General features: G+C 43.8%; 2 protein-coding genes and 1 long non-coding RNA gene across 4 annotated transcripts; all 3 read right to left on the reverse strand.

Annotated features, from left to right (window-relative positions):
* Positions 1–47: 47 nt before the first annotated feature.
* LOC143502013 (TRIO and F-actin-binding protein-like) lies at positions 48–2384 on the reverse strand. Its single transcript, XM_076995207.1, has 5 exons — positions 2339–2384; positions 1661–1820; positions 1201–1314; positions 852–938; positions 48–523 (listed from the first exon to the last, which is right to left on the reverse strand). Coding segments are annotated over exons 1-5 (525 nt in total). The 5' UTR covers positions 2341–2384; the 3' UTR covers positions 48–361.
* A 277-nt stretch (positions 2385–2661) lies between these two features.
* On the reverse strand, positions 2662–9780 carry LOC143502015 (uncharacterized). Of its 2 annotated transcripts, none has more exons than XM_076995210.1 (9): positions 8841–9769; positions 8582–8744; positions 8196–8261; positions 5893–5925; positions 5416–5484; positions 5022–5111; positions 4626–4735; positions 3849–4302; positions 2662–3554 (listed from the first exon to the last, which is right to left on the reverse strand). In XM_076995210.1, the coding sequence occupies exons 1-9, from the start codon at positions 9578–9580 to the stop codon at positions 3279–3281; spliced, it is 2001 nt and encodes a 666-aa protein (XP_076851325.1). In that variant the 5' UTR covers positions 9581–9769; the 3' UTR covers positions 2662–3278. The 2 variants fall into 2 exon arrangements, with proteins under 2 accessions (XP_076851325.1, XP_076851326.1); XM_076995211.1 differs by having other exon boundaries at positions 3377–3554; positions 4013–4302; positions 8841–9780.
* A 146-nt stretch (positions 9781–9926) lies between these two features.
* LOC143502017 (uncharacterized) lies at positions 9927–11968 on the reverse strand. The gene is made up of 4 exons (XR_013127048.1): positions 11504–11968; positions 11042–11103; positions 10525–10723; positions 9927–10281 (listed from the first exon to the last, which is right to left on the reverse strand). It is a non-coding gene; the product is annotated as an uncharacterized LOC143502017 (long non-coding RNA).
* Positions 11969–12826: the final 858 nt, after the last annotated feature.

Consider the following 12826-nt stretch of genomic DNA (forward strand, 5'->3'; position numbering starts at 1 on the left):
CTGCCTTTCATTTATTGAATTTTTTGACCTATTCATTTTATAACAGGATTTATTAACACATAAAAGTATGCGGCAAATAATCATACACACTTTAGGTTTTAAATATTTTAAAATAATGAGTTTAATTTCTGAAGTTAAATATTATGTAACAAGATGAATAATTTCTTGAAGTATCATAGTTTTCAATGAATGATACATGACAAAATGGTTTCTTTTTAGACTCCAAAACTAGCTTGTAAAGAGTGATAACTTTGCCTCAGTAGTCACAGTACCATCCACTACTGTCAACACCCACACAAGGAGGCAGAGATCATTTCATATCATAAATAGTTGTCAGAAACATTGTTCCTCAATCAAGGGCTTATTGGTTGGTGCTGTTTCCTAGGAGATGTTCCTCCTCCAGAGCAGCACTGGCCAGACTGAGGTGTTCTTTTAAAGAGGTGATCTCTCTCCCACTAAGGCTCTTCATATTGATAAGCTCCACATACACCTGCTTATAGCGCTCACTCAGTTCCTGCTTCTCCTACACACACACACACATACACACATTACAGCAGAAAAGATGAAGATATGAAAGAAGAGATCAAGTTATTTCTGAAAAATATGCATGTATTTAGTTAAAAGTGCACGGTAGTACACATATTTCCAGAGAAGTATCATTTCAGACTGAGGTCCTTCGTGATGAGGTACTGTTTCTCTGGAATATTTGTGTGCTGCAGTATTTACTACCAAAAACAGTACAACACAATTGCTCCCTGGAATGTCTACACACATAAATAAACAGAGAGCAGGTTCTGTTAACCATTCAAAAAGAACACGAATGAGACTGGAGAGATTCTTCAAGGTTTTACCTTCATTAGAGACTGGACTTCATTCCTGAGACAGCAGATCTCCTTGTGTAAGTACTCTATCTCATTCTCCTTTACTCTCAGCATGGTCTGCACCATAAACACACACACACACACACACAGCTGGCATCTTGAACTCCGCTGTGAACAGCACCAAATTCAAAGCAGCTAACCAAAGCAGATGTTGAGAATCACCTACATGTGCAATAAGAATAGTCTTTGAAATTATTATAAAATAAATATAGTGAAAGAGGCGAAACAGGCCTTATTTTTCTTTACCACTAGATGGCAGTGTTTCACTGGAAAGCCATCCACACATGAAGCCAACCACACGTAACCATGAACTTCTCACCTCCAGCTCTGAGGAGCTCCGCTCACAGCTGCCAAGGGAGACCAGCCCTGTACTTTGACCTGTCATGAAGGACCGCATGAGACTCATCTCCTCAGTCAGACACACCTGAAGTTCCTGTTCGGACAAGAAGAACAAATGACGACAAGACTGGTAGACGGTGACAGTTCTGCTCAGAGACGCTCTTTTTTTACACTAGCCTGAGATCAGTCGGCTGCTTCTCCTAACACTGAATGTTAAAATGTATATAATCTACCCTGACCTGAGGTCAGTATGAGAGGCCAGCCCTCATAAACGCAATGATGCGTTTCTATCCTGCGTAGCCAATGAAGAACACGCGTATTGTTGGGACGATGGGCCTAGATCGGCGAGACATCCACCCAGAGAAGTGCCAACACATGGCCACACACAGTGAAGGGCCTCGAGCAGCTGAACTGAGACGCCTCCTCTCTGCGCCTCGTACCCGGTTCTCCTTCCGGAGCTCCTCCACCTCCCTCTCCTTCTCCTGCATCAGCGCCTGCCTGTGGCCTGTGGTCTGCTGCGCGTGAATCAGCTCCACACACGTCTGAGTGTAACGCTCGGAGAGGCCGTCTAACTCCTGCTGCAGACATGTGGACTCAGGCCTGACACACACACACACACACACACACACACACACACACACACACACACACACACACACACACACAATATACGCTTAATCAGTGGATGATGAATTGATACATGCTTTAATGCACTGAAAATCAGTAGACTTGTAGAAGCCTCTTCAGTGAACATGGAGCATGTCATAAATGTAAATGTAAAAATGTAAATATTTGTCAATTGTGATTTTTCACCGCAATCCTCCGCTTTTTTACCCATCTGTGCAGTTAGAACACACACACTAGTGATTACTAGGGGGCTGTGGATCACACGTGCCCAGAGTGGTGTGCAGCCCTAGCCCGGGGAGCAGTTGGGGTTAGGTGCCTTGCTCAAGGGCACCTCAGTCATGGCCTCAGGCCTGGGAATCGAACCCACGACCCTCCGGTCACAAGACCAGTTCCCTACCACCAGACCATGACATCAGCACTCCCCAGCAGCCCTTCAGTTCTGAACCCATCAATTAATCATATTACCTTCACACCACATCCTATGAACTCACATTGGAGAGGCGGTGTCTACTCGCTTCCCCCTCCCAGTCTCTCCAGATCATCACATATCATCAATCATCCTTCTAGCCTGCATTGATCCAGGGATGAGACATGAAAAAGAGAATACCTCTCTTCCCTCTTTTCTCTATTTTATTATATCTCTTATCTAGAGGAGATAGAGGACAGACAGTACTAAGAACCAGATTACTACCCAACTCATTGCTCCCTACATTCCATGGGAGGGCTAGGAATCTCAGACAGTTCAGAAGTGGATGTAATTTCATTTCAAAAACACTACATCCTAAAAAGCAGATCTGACAGGTGACTTCACACCTATGGACAGTATCTGTTGTTCCAGGACCTCACATCTGCACACATTCACCCTTTTCTCATGCTCTAAGCATGGCTCATGACGTTTTCACCTAGCATGGTCTGAATTTTATATAAAAAACCATCTTGGGTGAGGCCTTCCTCCTCCTCTTCCTCTAAATCTGCTATTACGGATTCTTCATCTTTTTGTCCCCCAATGTACAACTGTTAAGCCCACAAGGCTCTCATTACTGATACTCTTACTTCCTGTACATGTAATGCTATGTAAATGTGTTCATTTACAGTACTATTCATTTATATGTAAATATCCACCCATGTATGGCATTTCTAAATAAATAAATAAAAATACATTCATAAGTACATTTTACTTTTTCAAAAATTATCAGTCTGGTATGCTTTTCTGGATTATATTCAATGGGAAAACGGTGTTGTCTAATAACCTAGCACTGACCGAGAAGTGTAGAGGACATCTCTTTGGTGTTACTAAATAAACTAATTAATTGAGAAAGTGTAAGGCATGTGAAGCATATCGACCAACCCCTGTTCATGATTTGAAGCAACCTACAAGAGCTCAGACAAATGTTGCAAATGTTAAAACCTTAAAAGAGCCTCATCACACATTTATGTCACCTGTATGACGCCGTTATAACAGCCATAAGGACGCCGGTGTTCACCTTGCATGGCGTCGCGTGCCTCCTCCTTCAGCAGTCGCTCCCTCTGCTCCTCCACCTCTCGCCTCTCTCTCTCGTGCTCCCTCTCCAGCTCCTGCAGTGTTTCCTTGTGTTCTCTCTCCATCCGCTCCAGCCGGGAGTGGCAGGGGGCTCCCGGGCAGCAGGGGGCGCCGTGAGAGGCTCGCCCGAAACGCAGTGCCTCAATCTGCTGCCTCAGAGACAGAACCTGAGGGGCAGGTACACAGGCCAGAACACAGTAGGGCTGGGACAATATATTGTTAAAACGATGTTACAACTGAATATTACAGTACAATAATATCAACTATTCATTTGAGACAGCAGGACTGAAGGAATAAAAACCAATATATGAGAAAAGTTTGAAACTGTTAGATCAAGTTTTTACTCATTGTAGTTGCAGGTGTACATTATTTGCATGTTTCAAATTTCTTCCTTTCATATAAATTTTTGTGAGAGTTTGTTTGTAACAAACATTTTTAAAGACAAACTTTTAAATTACTACCTCTCTCTGTAGTTCCTCATTGCTTGCTTGTGAAACCTCTGACCCAATCAGCTTCATCTCCCCAAGAGGAATATTTTCAAAATCCTCCCACTTCTTCTCAATATCACTCCCTACAAGGGTTTCAGGGATCTGTGGCATAATATGAACCACTGAGGCCACCATACCCTTTTTCAATTGCACTTTGTCCCATGGGCTCTCGCCATCTTTGTCTGAGTGGACTTCCTGGAACCACTTAGTTCTGTCCTCCAGTCGCCTCTCAAAATCCTCGTCTCTCCCCACTCCAGCCTCCCGCTGATTGGTTAATGGCGATGACATTGTGTCTGGCTCATCCTGACACGGACTAGTGACCTCTGACCCTGAATCATGTAGATCTGGATATGAGGGAGAAAATCTGCAGGATGCATTCTGGGAAAGTGACTTTTGCTTTAGACTTCCACTGTCACCATCAGGGAGTCTGAGAGAGGGAGAGAGAGAGAAAGAGCAAGAGAGAAAGAAAGAGAGAGGATTCATTCTTGAAATAGAAGCTTGGAAGCTGGATTAAGTTTAAAGATTTTCTACATTATAGCAAATCTGAGAAAGTAATATTTTATGGCCATATACTTTAGATTTCTATTAACTGATTGTTCAGAGATGGTTTTCAGCTGAGGTTAGTTAGGTTTCATCAAGGAAAATCAAGTCCACTGAGACTTAAACTGTAACCCTCAAAACCAAGAAAAGAAAAAATGCCTGCTTGCTGTATTATTGTGTACATAATAACTATTTTGTAACTGTCCGTACTGTGCAACACCGGAGGAATCAGTGGGTTTGATGCATCTCCTCAGAATGTCAATCCAGTTCCTCCTGATACGTGAAGTCATGGCTGATAGGGTGACCTCTCCGTCTCGCATCTGTGCTCCAGCAGACGGCACCCAACCAGAACATGGCAGACATATGGAAGATTGGATTTGAAGTCCATAAAGGGGACGGAACAGTAAACTCCTAAGTTATTAAACATACACACTACACACCAGCACATGCTCTTTAAAAGCAGGTTTTTCAAAGGCGTAATTCTTCGGATACATAAATAGGGGTGGATGAAGTTACAAACTACTTTAAATAGATGATGAGCTCATTTTCATTTAGCAACAAAAATGTCTCTGCTAATCATAAGGCGAGCGAAAAGTAAATGTGTACATGTATCTGAAGACCATAGTTCTTGTCAGCATCGAAGTCCACAACTCTCACACTGTGCTGAACATCAATCAGTCCATCAGGCTCCTCCCTCTGTTTAAAATTATATATAAAAACAAACAAACAAAAAAATAACATTTTATTTCCCTCCATGAGGCCCCAGTACACCTGGCAACACATAAAAACTCATATTGAGGACTTGGATAGAGGCGCTAGACAGATGTAGCCTGCGCATCAAACCAATGAAGCGTCAAAAATCACTAATGAATTAGCCCGTAAAAGACCTCTGGCCCATGCGTGCCTGCAGAAGTATTTTTACTTAGCGCTACAGCGTCACATGCTGACCATAAACTGAGTTGTTGTGACACTTTCAGTGGGGTAAATACGTTCAGCTCACCTCCGAAGCTTCAGGGTCAATATAGTATTTTAGGCCAAAGTCGTCCAGCACAAACCAGAACTTCCTCCACTGTACAAAGAGACACAGAAACAGATTTACACAATACGTACAACACAAGAAATGCTTAAAGTCAAACACGAATGAACGTTAAATTAAACTAGTTTAATTCCAGCTAATTTCCGAGCCGTGTAGAATACGATACACAAAACTGGTTTACATGAAATGTCAGGCTGAATAAGATCTAACAACCTTGTTAGACAGCCTACATAATTAATAACTTCATAAAATAATGAGCTTCATTCAGCTGTTATTTTTAAGTTGCCAGCGTTTATCTATCTTATATTAGTGTATATATATATATATATATATATATATATATATATATATATATATATATATATATATATATATATATATATATATATATATATATATATATATATATATAAATATATGTTTTCTTTATATATAGCTTACTTCCTCGCTGCTGTCCAGCAAGTACATCCATCCCTTTTTGAAGTCCAGAGAGTCAAGCTTGAACGGAAGAGCAATCACATTACAAATGGTAAAGAGTTCGGCTACCTTTCAAATGTAATCCGTTTTATTTTCTTATGAAAGTACTACAAACTAGAGAAAACAAATGTTTATTGTACTGCATTACAACAGTATTGTAGTGTATGAAAAATGGCCGTTGGTGTCAGAATCCTGATCCTAAACTCGAGACGCAGGCGCGTGAGGCGCTAGAACACCGGCGGCGTAACAAACCCGTTCCACACCTCAAACCGCCGGCGGTCAATGAGACACGCCCACTTCACCATTTACCGCTGCACACAATACCCTGTATTATTACATTCAAGTCCAATGACATTTCAAGAACTTACCGTCATCATTGATTGATGATATCAGCCGACGGCATGAAAAAGGAAGTAAACAAATGCTTAGGGAACTAACCAGTTTCCGTAGTTAGTTTGCAGTGCCTAGGGTGAATTGAACATTAGTGCGTCCATTTAGACTAATACACTGCTAGTAACTTTGGAGTCAATTGCACGTATCCGATTTCTTCGATGAAAAAGGAAAAACTAACTGCGTATTATTTTTTTTAACAACAACTTCGTATGTAAATTCAAATTAGTAGTTCATTGTGGTTGAAGGCGAGAACAACTGGTCATGTGATTTGCAGTCAGCTTCCGTGTTCACGAGCACTGAAACCAGTGAGGCCTCGGTGAATAGCGAATGTAGTCTTTGGAGTAGTTTAATCTAGTGACTTTTTTGTTTACACATATAAAGCGTCCTTGACATCAAAAATAGTATTTTACTTCCTAGAGGTACCTGCTTGTGCATAGCCCATTTTACCTTTTGCATATCTGAATATATATTGCCAAAAGTTTTCGCTCACCCATCCAAATTATCGGAATCAGGTGTTCCAATCATTTCCATGGCCACAGGTGTATAAAATTAAGCACCTAGGCATACCAGGCATACTGTATGGGGTCGCTCTCAGGAGCTCAGTGAATTCCAGTGTGGAACTGTGATAAGATGCCACCTGTGCAACAAATTCAATCTGGAAATTTCCTCGCTCCAAAATATTTCACAGTCAACTGTCAGCTGTATTAGAAGAAAATGGAAGTGTTTGGGAACTACAGCAACTCAGCCACAAAGTGTTAGGCCACAAAAACTGATGGAAGGGGGTCAGTGGATACTGAAGCACATAGTGTGAAGAGGTCGGCAACTTTCTGAAGAGTCAATCACTACGGACATCCAAACTTCATGTGGCCTTCAGATTAGCTCAAGAGAGCTTCATGGAATGGGTTTCCATGGTCAAGCAGCTGCATCCAAGCCATACATCACCAAGTGCAAAGGAAAGCGTTGGATACAGTGGTGTAAAGCACACCGTCACTGGACTTTAGAGCAGTGGAGGCACGTTCTCTGGAGTGACAAATCTCACTTCTCCATCTGGCAATCTGATGAATGGGTCTGGGTTTGGTGATTGCCAGGAGAACGGTACTTGTCTGACTGCATTGTGCCAAGTGTTAAGTTTGGTGGAGGGAGGATTATGGTGTGTGGTTGTTTTTAAGGAGCTGGGCTTGGCCCAGTGAAAGGAACTCTAAATGCTTCAGCATACCAAGACATTTTGGACAATTCCATGCTCCCAACTTTGTGGGAACAGTTTGGAGCTGGCCCCTTCCTCTTCCAACATGATTGTGCACCAGTACACAAAGCAAGGTCCATAAAGACCTGGATGACAGGGTCTGGTGTGGATGAACTTGACTGGCCTGCAGAGTCTTGACCTCAACCCAACAGAACACCTTTGGGATGAATTAGAGAAGAGACTGAGAGCCAGGACTTCTTGTCCAACATCAGTATGTGACCTCACAAATACGCTTCTGGAAGAATGGTCAAAAATCCCCATAAACACACTCCTAAACCTTGTGGACAGCCTTCTCAGAAGAGTAGAAGCTGTTCTAGCTGCAAAAGGTCATAATGAATGTCATACTGTCAATGTCATATTGAACCCTATGGATTAGGAATGGGATGTCAAGCTGATATGTGAGTCAAGGAAAGTGAGCAAATTATTTTGGCAATAAAGTGTATGTCCTGAATTAGAAACCCAACACCACTGCTCATGGTGCATTGTGTGTGTGTGTGTGTGTGTGTGTGTGTGTGTGTGTGTGTGTGTGTGTGTGTGTGTGTGTGTTTGCATGTGCATGTATGCATGCATGTGTGTGTATGAGGCATGTGTGTGTATGAATCATGTGTGTGTATGAGGCATGTGTGTGTACCTGCATCTGAGGTTGGTTACATTTTATTTCAGGTCTATTAGCAGACATGTTCTGTTCTCTGGACTTCTGCAAACAACAAAAATAGACCCAATAATACCTCAGACAGTAGCATTTCCAGACATAAACCAAAACTGCAATCCTGCATTTGATGATACTGATTTACAGTAATCATCCACAGATGTTTGTGTTCTCAGTGATGATTTCACTATCTTAACAATTAGGTTGAAGGTATGACCTGAGGATTTATTATTACAGAGAATAAATGTCAGTGTTTACGTTTTATATGGGAATTGTATATATTATTTTGAAATGATCAGTACATATGGGGAGTGGTGTTTTTGTTGATTAAAACAATAGGACCAGTGTTGATCTTAGCACTGACAGACCTGTGCAAGGCCAGACGCATTACTGTTGCTTTCGGACGACCCTCCCGCGTCCCTGTCGTGGTGTCTCCTGTCCCTGTCTCTGCGCTCCCTGCCTCTCTCTCTCCCTCTCCCTCGTTCCTGCTGCTCTCCGTGGTAAGTGTCTCCATCCCTCCCTTCCCTGGAGCTGGGAAGATGGGGGGAATTGTGCGAGGTGAACATCAGGAAGAGAAGTGGCGTGGGGTCATGAGCGTGTGTTTGTGTTTTACTGCTGCCCTCTGACCTGTGCTGGTCGTCTCTGCGCGGACTACGACTCTGCGGTCTCCTCCTCACTACGACTTCTTCTTCCGGGTACAGATTCACCCTGGGGATGTCGGCTATCACCACATAGTCCTCTATTGTCATCTCCGGCACAGCGGGCTGGCTGGTGGACCTCGTGTTTTCAGATAGTATTAGTGCTTCCAGCCCCCGCCGCATCGTGCTCCGGCTTCTGTCGTTAATCTGCTTGTCAGTCTCCACGGATACGACTTGGGGCTTGGACGATGTCTTTGTAGGACTCCGCCTTGATGGGGAGATGTTCCGAGATGACTCGGGTGACGCGGGGCTCAAGAGGGAACGGGCGGACCCGTGCCAGGAGCCCTGTGATTGGCTGAGATCTGTTCTAGATTGCCTTTCTGATGCAGAAGATTTTGATGATGTTCGTGCTTTATCAGTTTCATAATGGCCCTGTTTTTTGTCTCTTGCGAAGCCATGACCATTCTTATCGTAATCTCTGTGGACTGGTGAAGTATCACGGCTGTTACGACCTGTGTTATGGCCTGTGTTACGACCACTGTTATGGCTGTTGTATCCATTGATGTGATTGCTTCCTTTTTGTGAAAAATAGCTTTTGTTGTCAAAGTCACTACCTGGTGGTGAGAAAGCTCTGCTGTTACAGCCAGTGTTATGTCCACTTTTTCGACTGTTACATCCACTGCTTTGGCTATTGTGGCCATTGTTGTAACAGTGACTGTCAGTTTCCATGTTAGATCTAGATCTTTTTGACCATTTCTTTCTTTCCTGTTGCGAATCATCTGACTCTGCTGAGCTAGCAATTGATTTGAGATTCCGATACAGCTTTTCAGAATCCAGGCTGTGTCCATAGGAACTCTGAGAGGGGCATCTCTTGTGGGAGGGGCCTGATTCTGCATATTTGTATGAGCCAGAGGCTTGAGAGGGAGAGTGTGTACAAGAGACAACAGACTCTCTTCTCCTCAATGGGCTACATTTTCTAGAAACCTGTCTAGATGACACATAAGGGGTTCCATGGTGTTGGGAGGTGGAGCCTCTGCGGTGGGAGGAGCTACGCGATGATTCTGTCTGCCTGTGTGGTGAGACATTGGTAGACTTTGGACTAGCAGAACGAGGGCTTGCCCGTGAACGGCTGTCACCACGTCTGAAGTTTGAGTAGGGCATGTAACGTTGTGGAGAAAGGCCACTTGTTGCCTCACTACTGAACATCTCACAGCGCCTCCTATGGGATGGGAGGCCCAGGTCCGGATTGCGGAAGGGAATTGTGGCTTTTCGCTCCGGGCTGCAGTTGCTGGGAAGAGGGTGCCCTCTTTCATAGTACCGCACAGGAGGAGGATGGCTGCCATCTTGCATGTCACGGTCAAGTGACAGGAAGCGATTAGCTCTTTTGAAAATGGCACGATTACTCGCCTGCTCCTTCTCTTTTCTTGATTCTAAAGGAGAAAAAGAAACCATCCATAATATGTAACCTATATTATGTATTTTAATATGAAGAACTGTTACATATATTAATATGTAATAGTCCATAAAGTGTAACGTTACATGTGTAATGCAGTAATGTTCAGTACACCCCACTGACATGGAATACAGATATTATCAGAAGTGCGTTGACTAATGTGTACACAAAGGAGGAGTGTGACCCGCTGGACTGACCCTGGCCCCTTTGTGGGCATCACCTGTGCATCGGCTGCCTCTCCTGCTGGAGCTTCTACTGCGTGTCTCCATCACAGAACAGCTGTCAGCGCGGTGGAGAGGGGAGTCAAGGCGAGTCATCTTTTACAGCCCCACGCCTGTTCGGGGAGCTTCTGGATAGTTTTAGAGCTGTCCTGTGGTTTTGTACATGCGATGTTTTACTTTAGGCCCTCTTAAATTTCTCTGTTTGGATAACAAAGAACAATGGCCTTTTGCAAATGGCCTTTTCAGCTGTGGTTAATTAGTAATCAGTGAAGATAAAGATGTACTTAGTAGGGTCTGTATAGGAAAAGAAAAAAACAACAACAAAATAAACATGAAACTGAAATTTGCCGTAACAGTTGTCAGTTCATTCATGTGATTGGTTGATTGTGTCGGGTCAGAGAGCAAAGTGTGATAAGAACAGTATGACATCACAATAGGTGATCGTTAAGGACATGGCACCTTAATTTGCGTGATTGCTGGAATGTGATAGAATCCAACCAATCGTGAATAATTTACCTCAGAAAGGTGAAGAGAGAGACGTTTAGCTCCTTCTGTGATAGCTGCACTCTTAGTAGGATCTTTAGCAGAAACAAGATATTTTAATGTAGGCCTGAAGTTTCATTGTATCCTGTGGTTTCATCAAGCTCAAAGGTTAGATGGGGTTTAGGCCAAACATGAAACATTATTAACACATTATTATTAGAGGTGAATACGAACAAACTCGACTGAACAGCTACATAACGTGTAAGTAATGAAACACCAAGAAACCAAGACATTAAAGTACAGATTTTTGATCAAAGTTACATCATGCTGGTCCCCACTGGTCAAATATCAGTCTAGCCCATTAAATTAAGCAGCAGACTACAAGCAAAAACTTAACGTTCACTAGCCTGAACATAATGCAAATGTCAACGCTAAGGTACACAAGACACATTCCATTTACACAGAGCACATCATACAAGAATGCAACATACTCACAGCTACAAGAAAACTCTCACACGGAGACCACTAGGAGCTCAGCTCTGTCCCACTCTATGTATCCCCCGTTGAGGTTGCCAGGGTCTTCTATCTCTCCTTCCTCTCTCCATCCCTCCGTCCGCGCCGCCTCTCCGTCCTTCGTCTGTTACTTTAGGAGTGCTGGAGTGTAACCTAAGCTAGACTTGGCCTCTGCTTCATGACTTTTTCATGGCATCCTGCACTAGCACTGCTGCCCTCTTGGGCTTTTTGTCCCTCTTATCTTCATCCTTCCTACTTCTTCTTTTTGTCTTTGCTACCTGAGCCAGAACCACATGGTTTGCTCACCGAAACGTCTCCGTCCCCCTCATCGTCCACTTGTCCGCTGCGCCATGCTACATCCCATAATAATCAGGGGTCCAGTGGTCGAGTGATTTAGTGATGACAAAGCACACGTTGTCAAAGGTGGCGGGCGGCCCCGAGCTTCGAGTGGAGAGATGTGTTACGTTTTGGCGTCCATGTTGAGTGGGGATATAGCGTTACATTCCGTTCCCCGAGGACACAAGCTGCTCATTAAATCGCAATGGGATGACAGAGCAAACCTTCTCACTGCGTCCTGCGTTTCAAGTAGGTCTGGCCGATAGGTAACCATAGTACTGAGCATCCTGTCCACCTCTGAAGGTAGATTAAAGTGACAAAACTTTTAAAGTTTATTTATTTTTAAAAAACTACAACGCAGATTTCTGGATACTATTAAAGCTAAGAGACTCCTGAATTTTAAGAGACTTGAGTTGGTAAAATGCTGTAATGTGAGGTGATTCAAAATCAACCACCGTAAACGAAGCATGTGGTGAAAGCCAACTATAGGCGACTTCTGCTAAGAGAGGCATGGTAAAGTTTTGTCAGAGTAAAGTAATACGGGAAAGTTATGTGAGAGTAAGTTAAACCCAGGCATGATCAACAGAGCAGAGCAAGACGAGTTAGCCCAAACTTGAAGCTCTTCTATTGTCTCTGTCTTCCTTAGCCATGTGGGGTCTAGCTGGTGTTCTCTGCCCGCAGGGCGCTTTGACTCAAGAGGACAGACAACATCTGTCGTTCTTTTGCCCCACAGCGACCCCCACCCCTCCACCCAAACCCCCACCCCTCCACCCAAACCCCCACCCCTCCCCCCTGCTCCCTTCCCCAGCCCACCCCAGCCCACCCTTCCTCCACCCATTCATAGACACACACACTGGCTCTCCCAAATGTTGCCCTTTTGTGTTGTGCCATTGTCCACTGCTGCTTTGTGTGTGGCTCCACCCACTCCTTGGAGTCCCACTGGTGACTGTCGTAAAAGACCTCAACCAG

This window comes from Brachyhypopomus gauderio, unplaced genomic scaffold (genome assembly GCF_052324685.1).
Source record: "Brachyhypopomus gauderio isolate BG-103 unplaced genomic scaffold, BGAUD_0.2 sc185, whole genome shotgun sequence".
In the NCBI taxonomy this organism is placed as follows: domain Eukaryota; kingdom Metazoa; phylum Chordata; class Actinopteri; order Gymnotiformes; family Hypopomidae; genus Brachyhypopomus; species Brachyhypopomus gauderio.

What these genes read in the sequence shown, in the direction of transcription:
- LOC143502013 (XM_076995207.1), bottom strand. An exon ending in AGCTCCGGAAGGAGAACCGG is followed by an intron (nt 1,315 to 1,660) that starts GTACGAGGCGCA and finishes TTGTCCGAACAG; the next exon opens with GAACTTCAGGTGTGTCTGAC. An exon ending in GGAGCTCCTCAGAGCTGGAG is followed by an intron (nt 939 to 1,200) that starts GTGAGAAGTTCA and finishes TTTATGGTGCAG; the next exon opens with ACCATGCTGAGAGTAAAGGA.
- LOC143502015 (XM_076995210.1), bottom strand. Translation starts at nt 9,580, where the DNA reads ATGGAAACTGACAGTCACTGTTACAACAATGGCCACAATAGCCAAAGC. An exon ending in GTAACCAACCTCAGATGCAG is followed by an intron (nt 5,926 to 8,195) that starts GTACACACACAT and finishes GACTTCAAAAAG; the next exon opens with GGATGGATGTACTTGCTGGA. An exon ending in GATTCCTCCGGTGTTGCACA is followed by an intron (nt 4,303 to 4,625) that starts GTACGGACAGTT and finishes TCCCTCTCTCAG; the next exon opens with ACTCCCTGATGGTGACAGTG.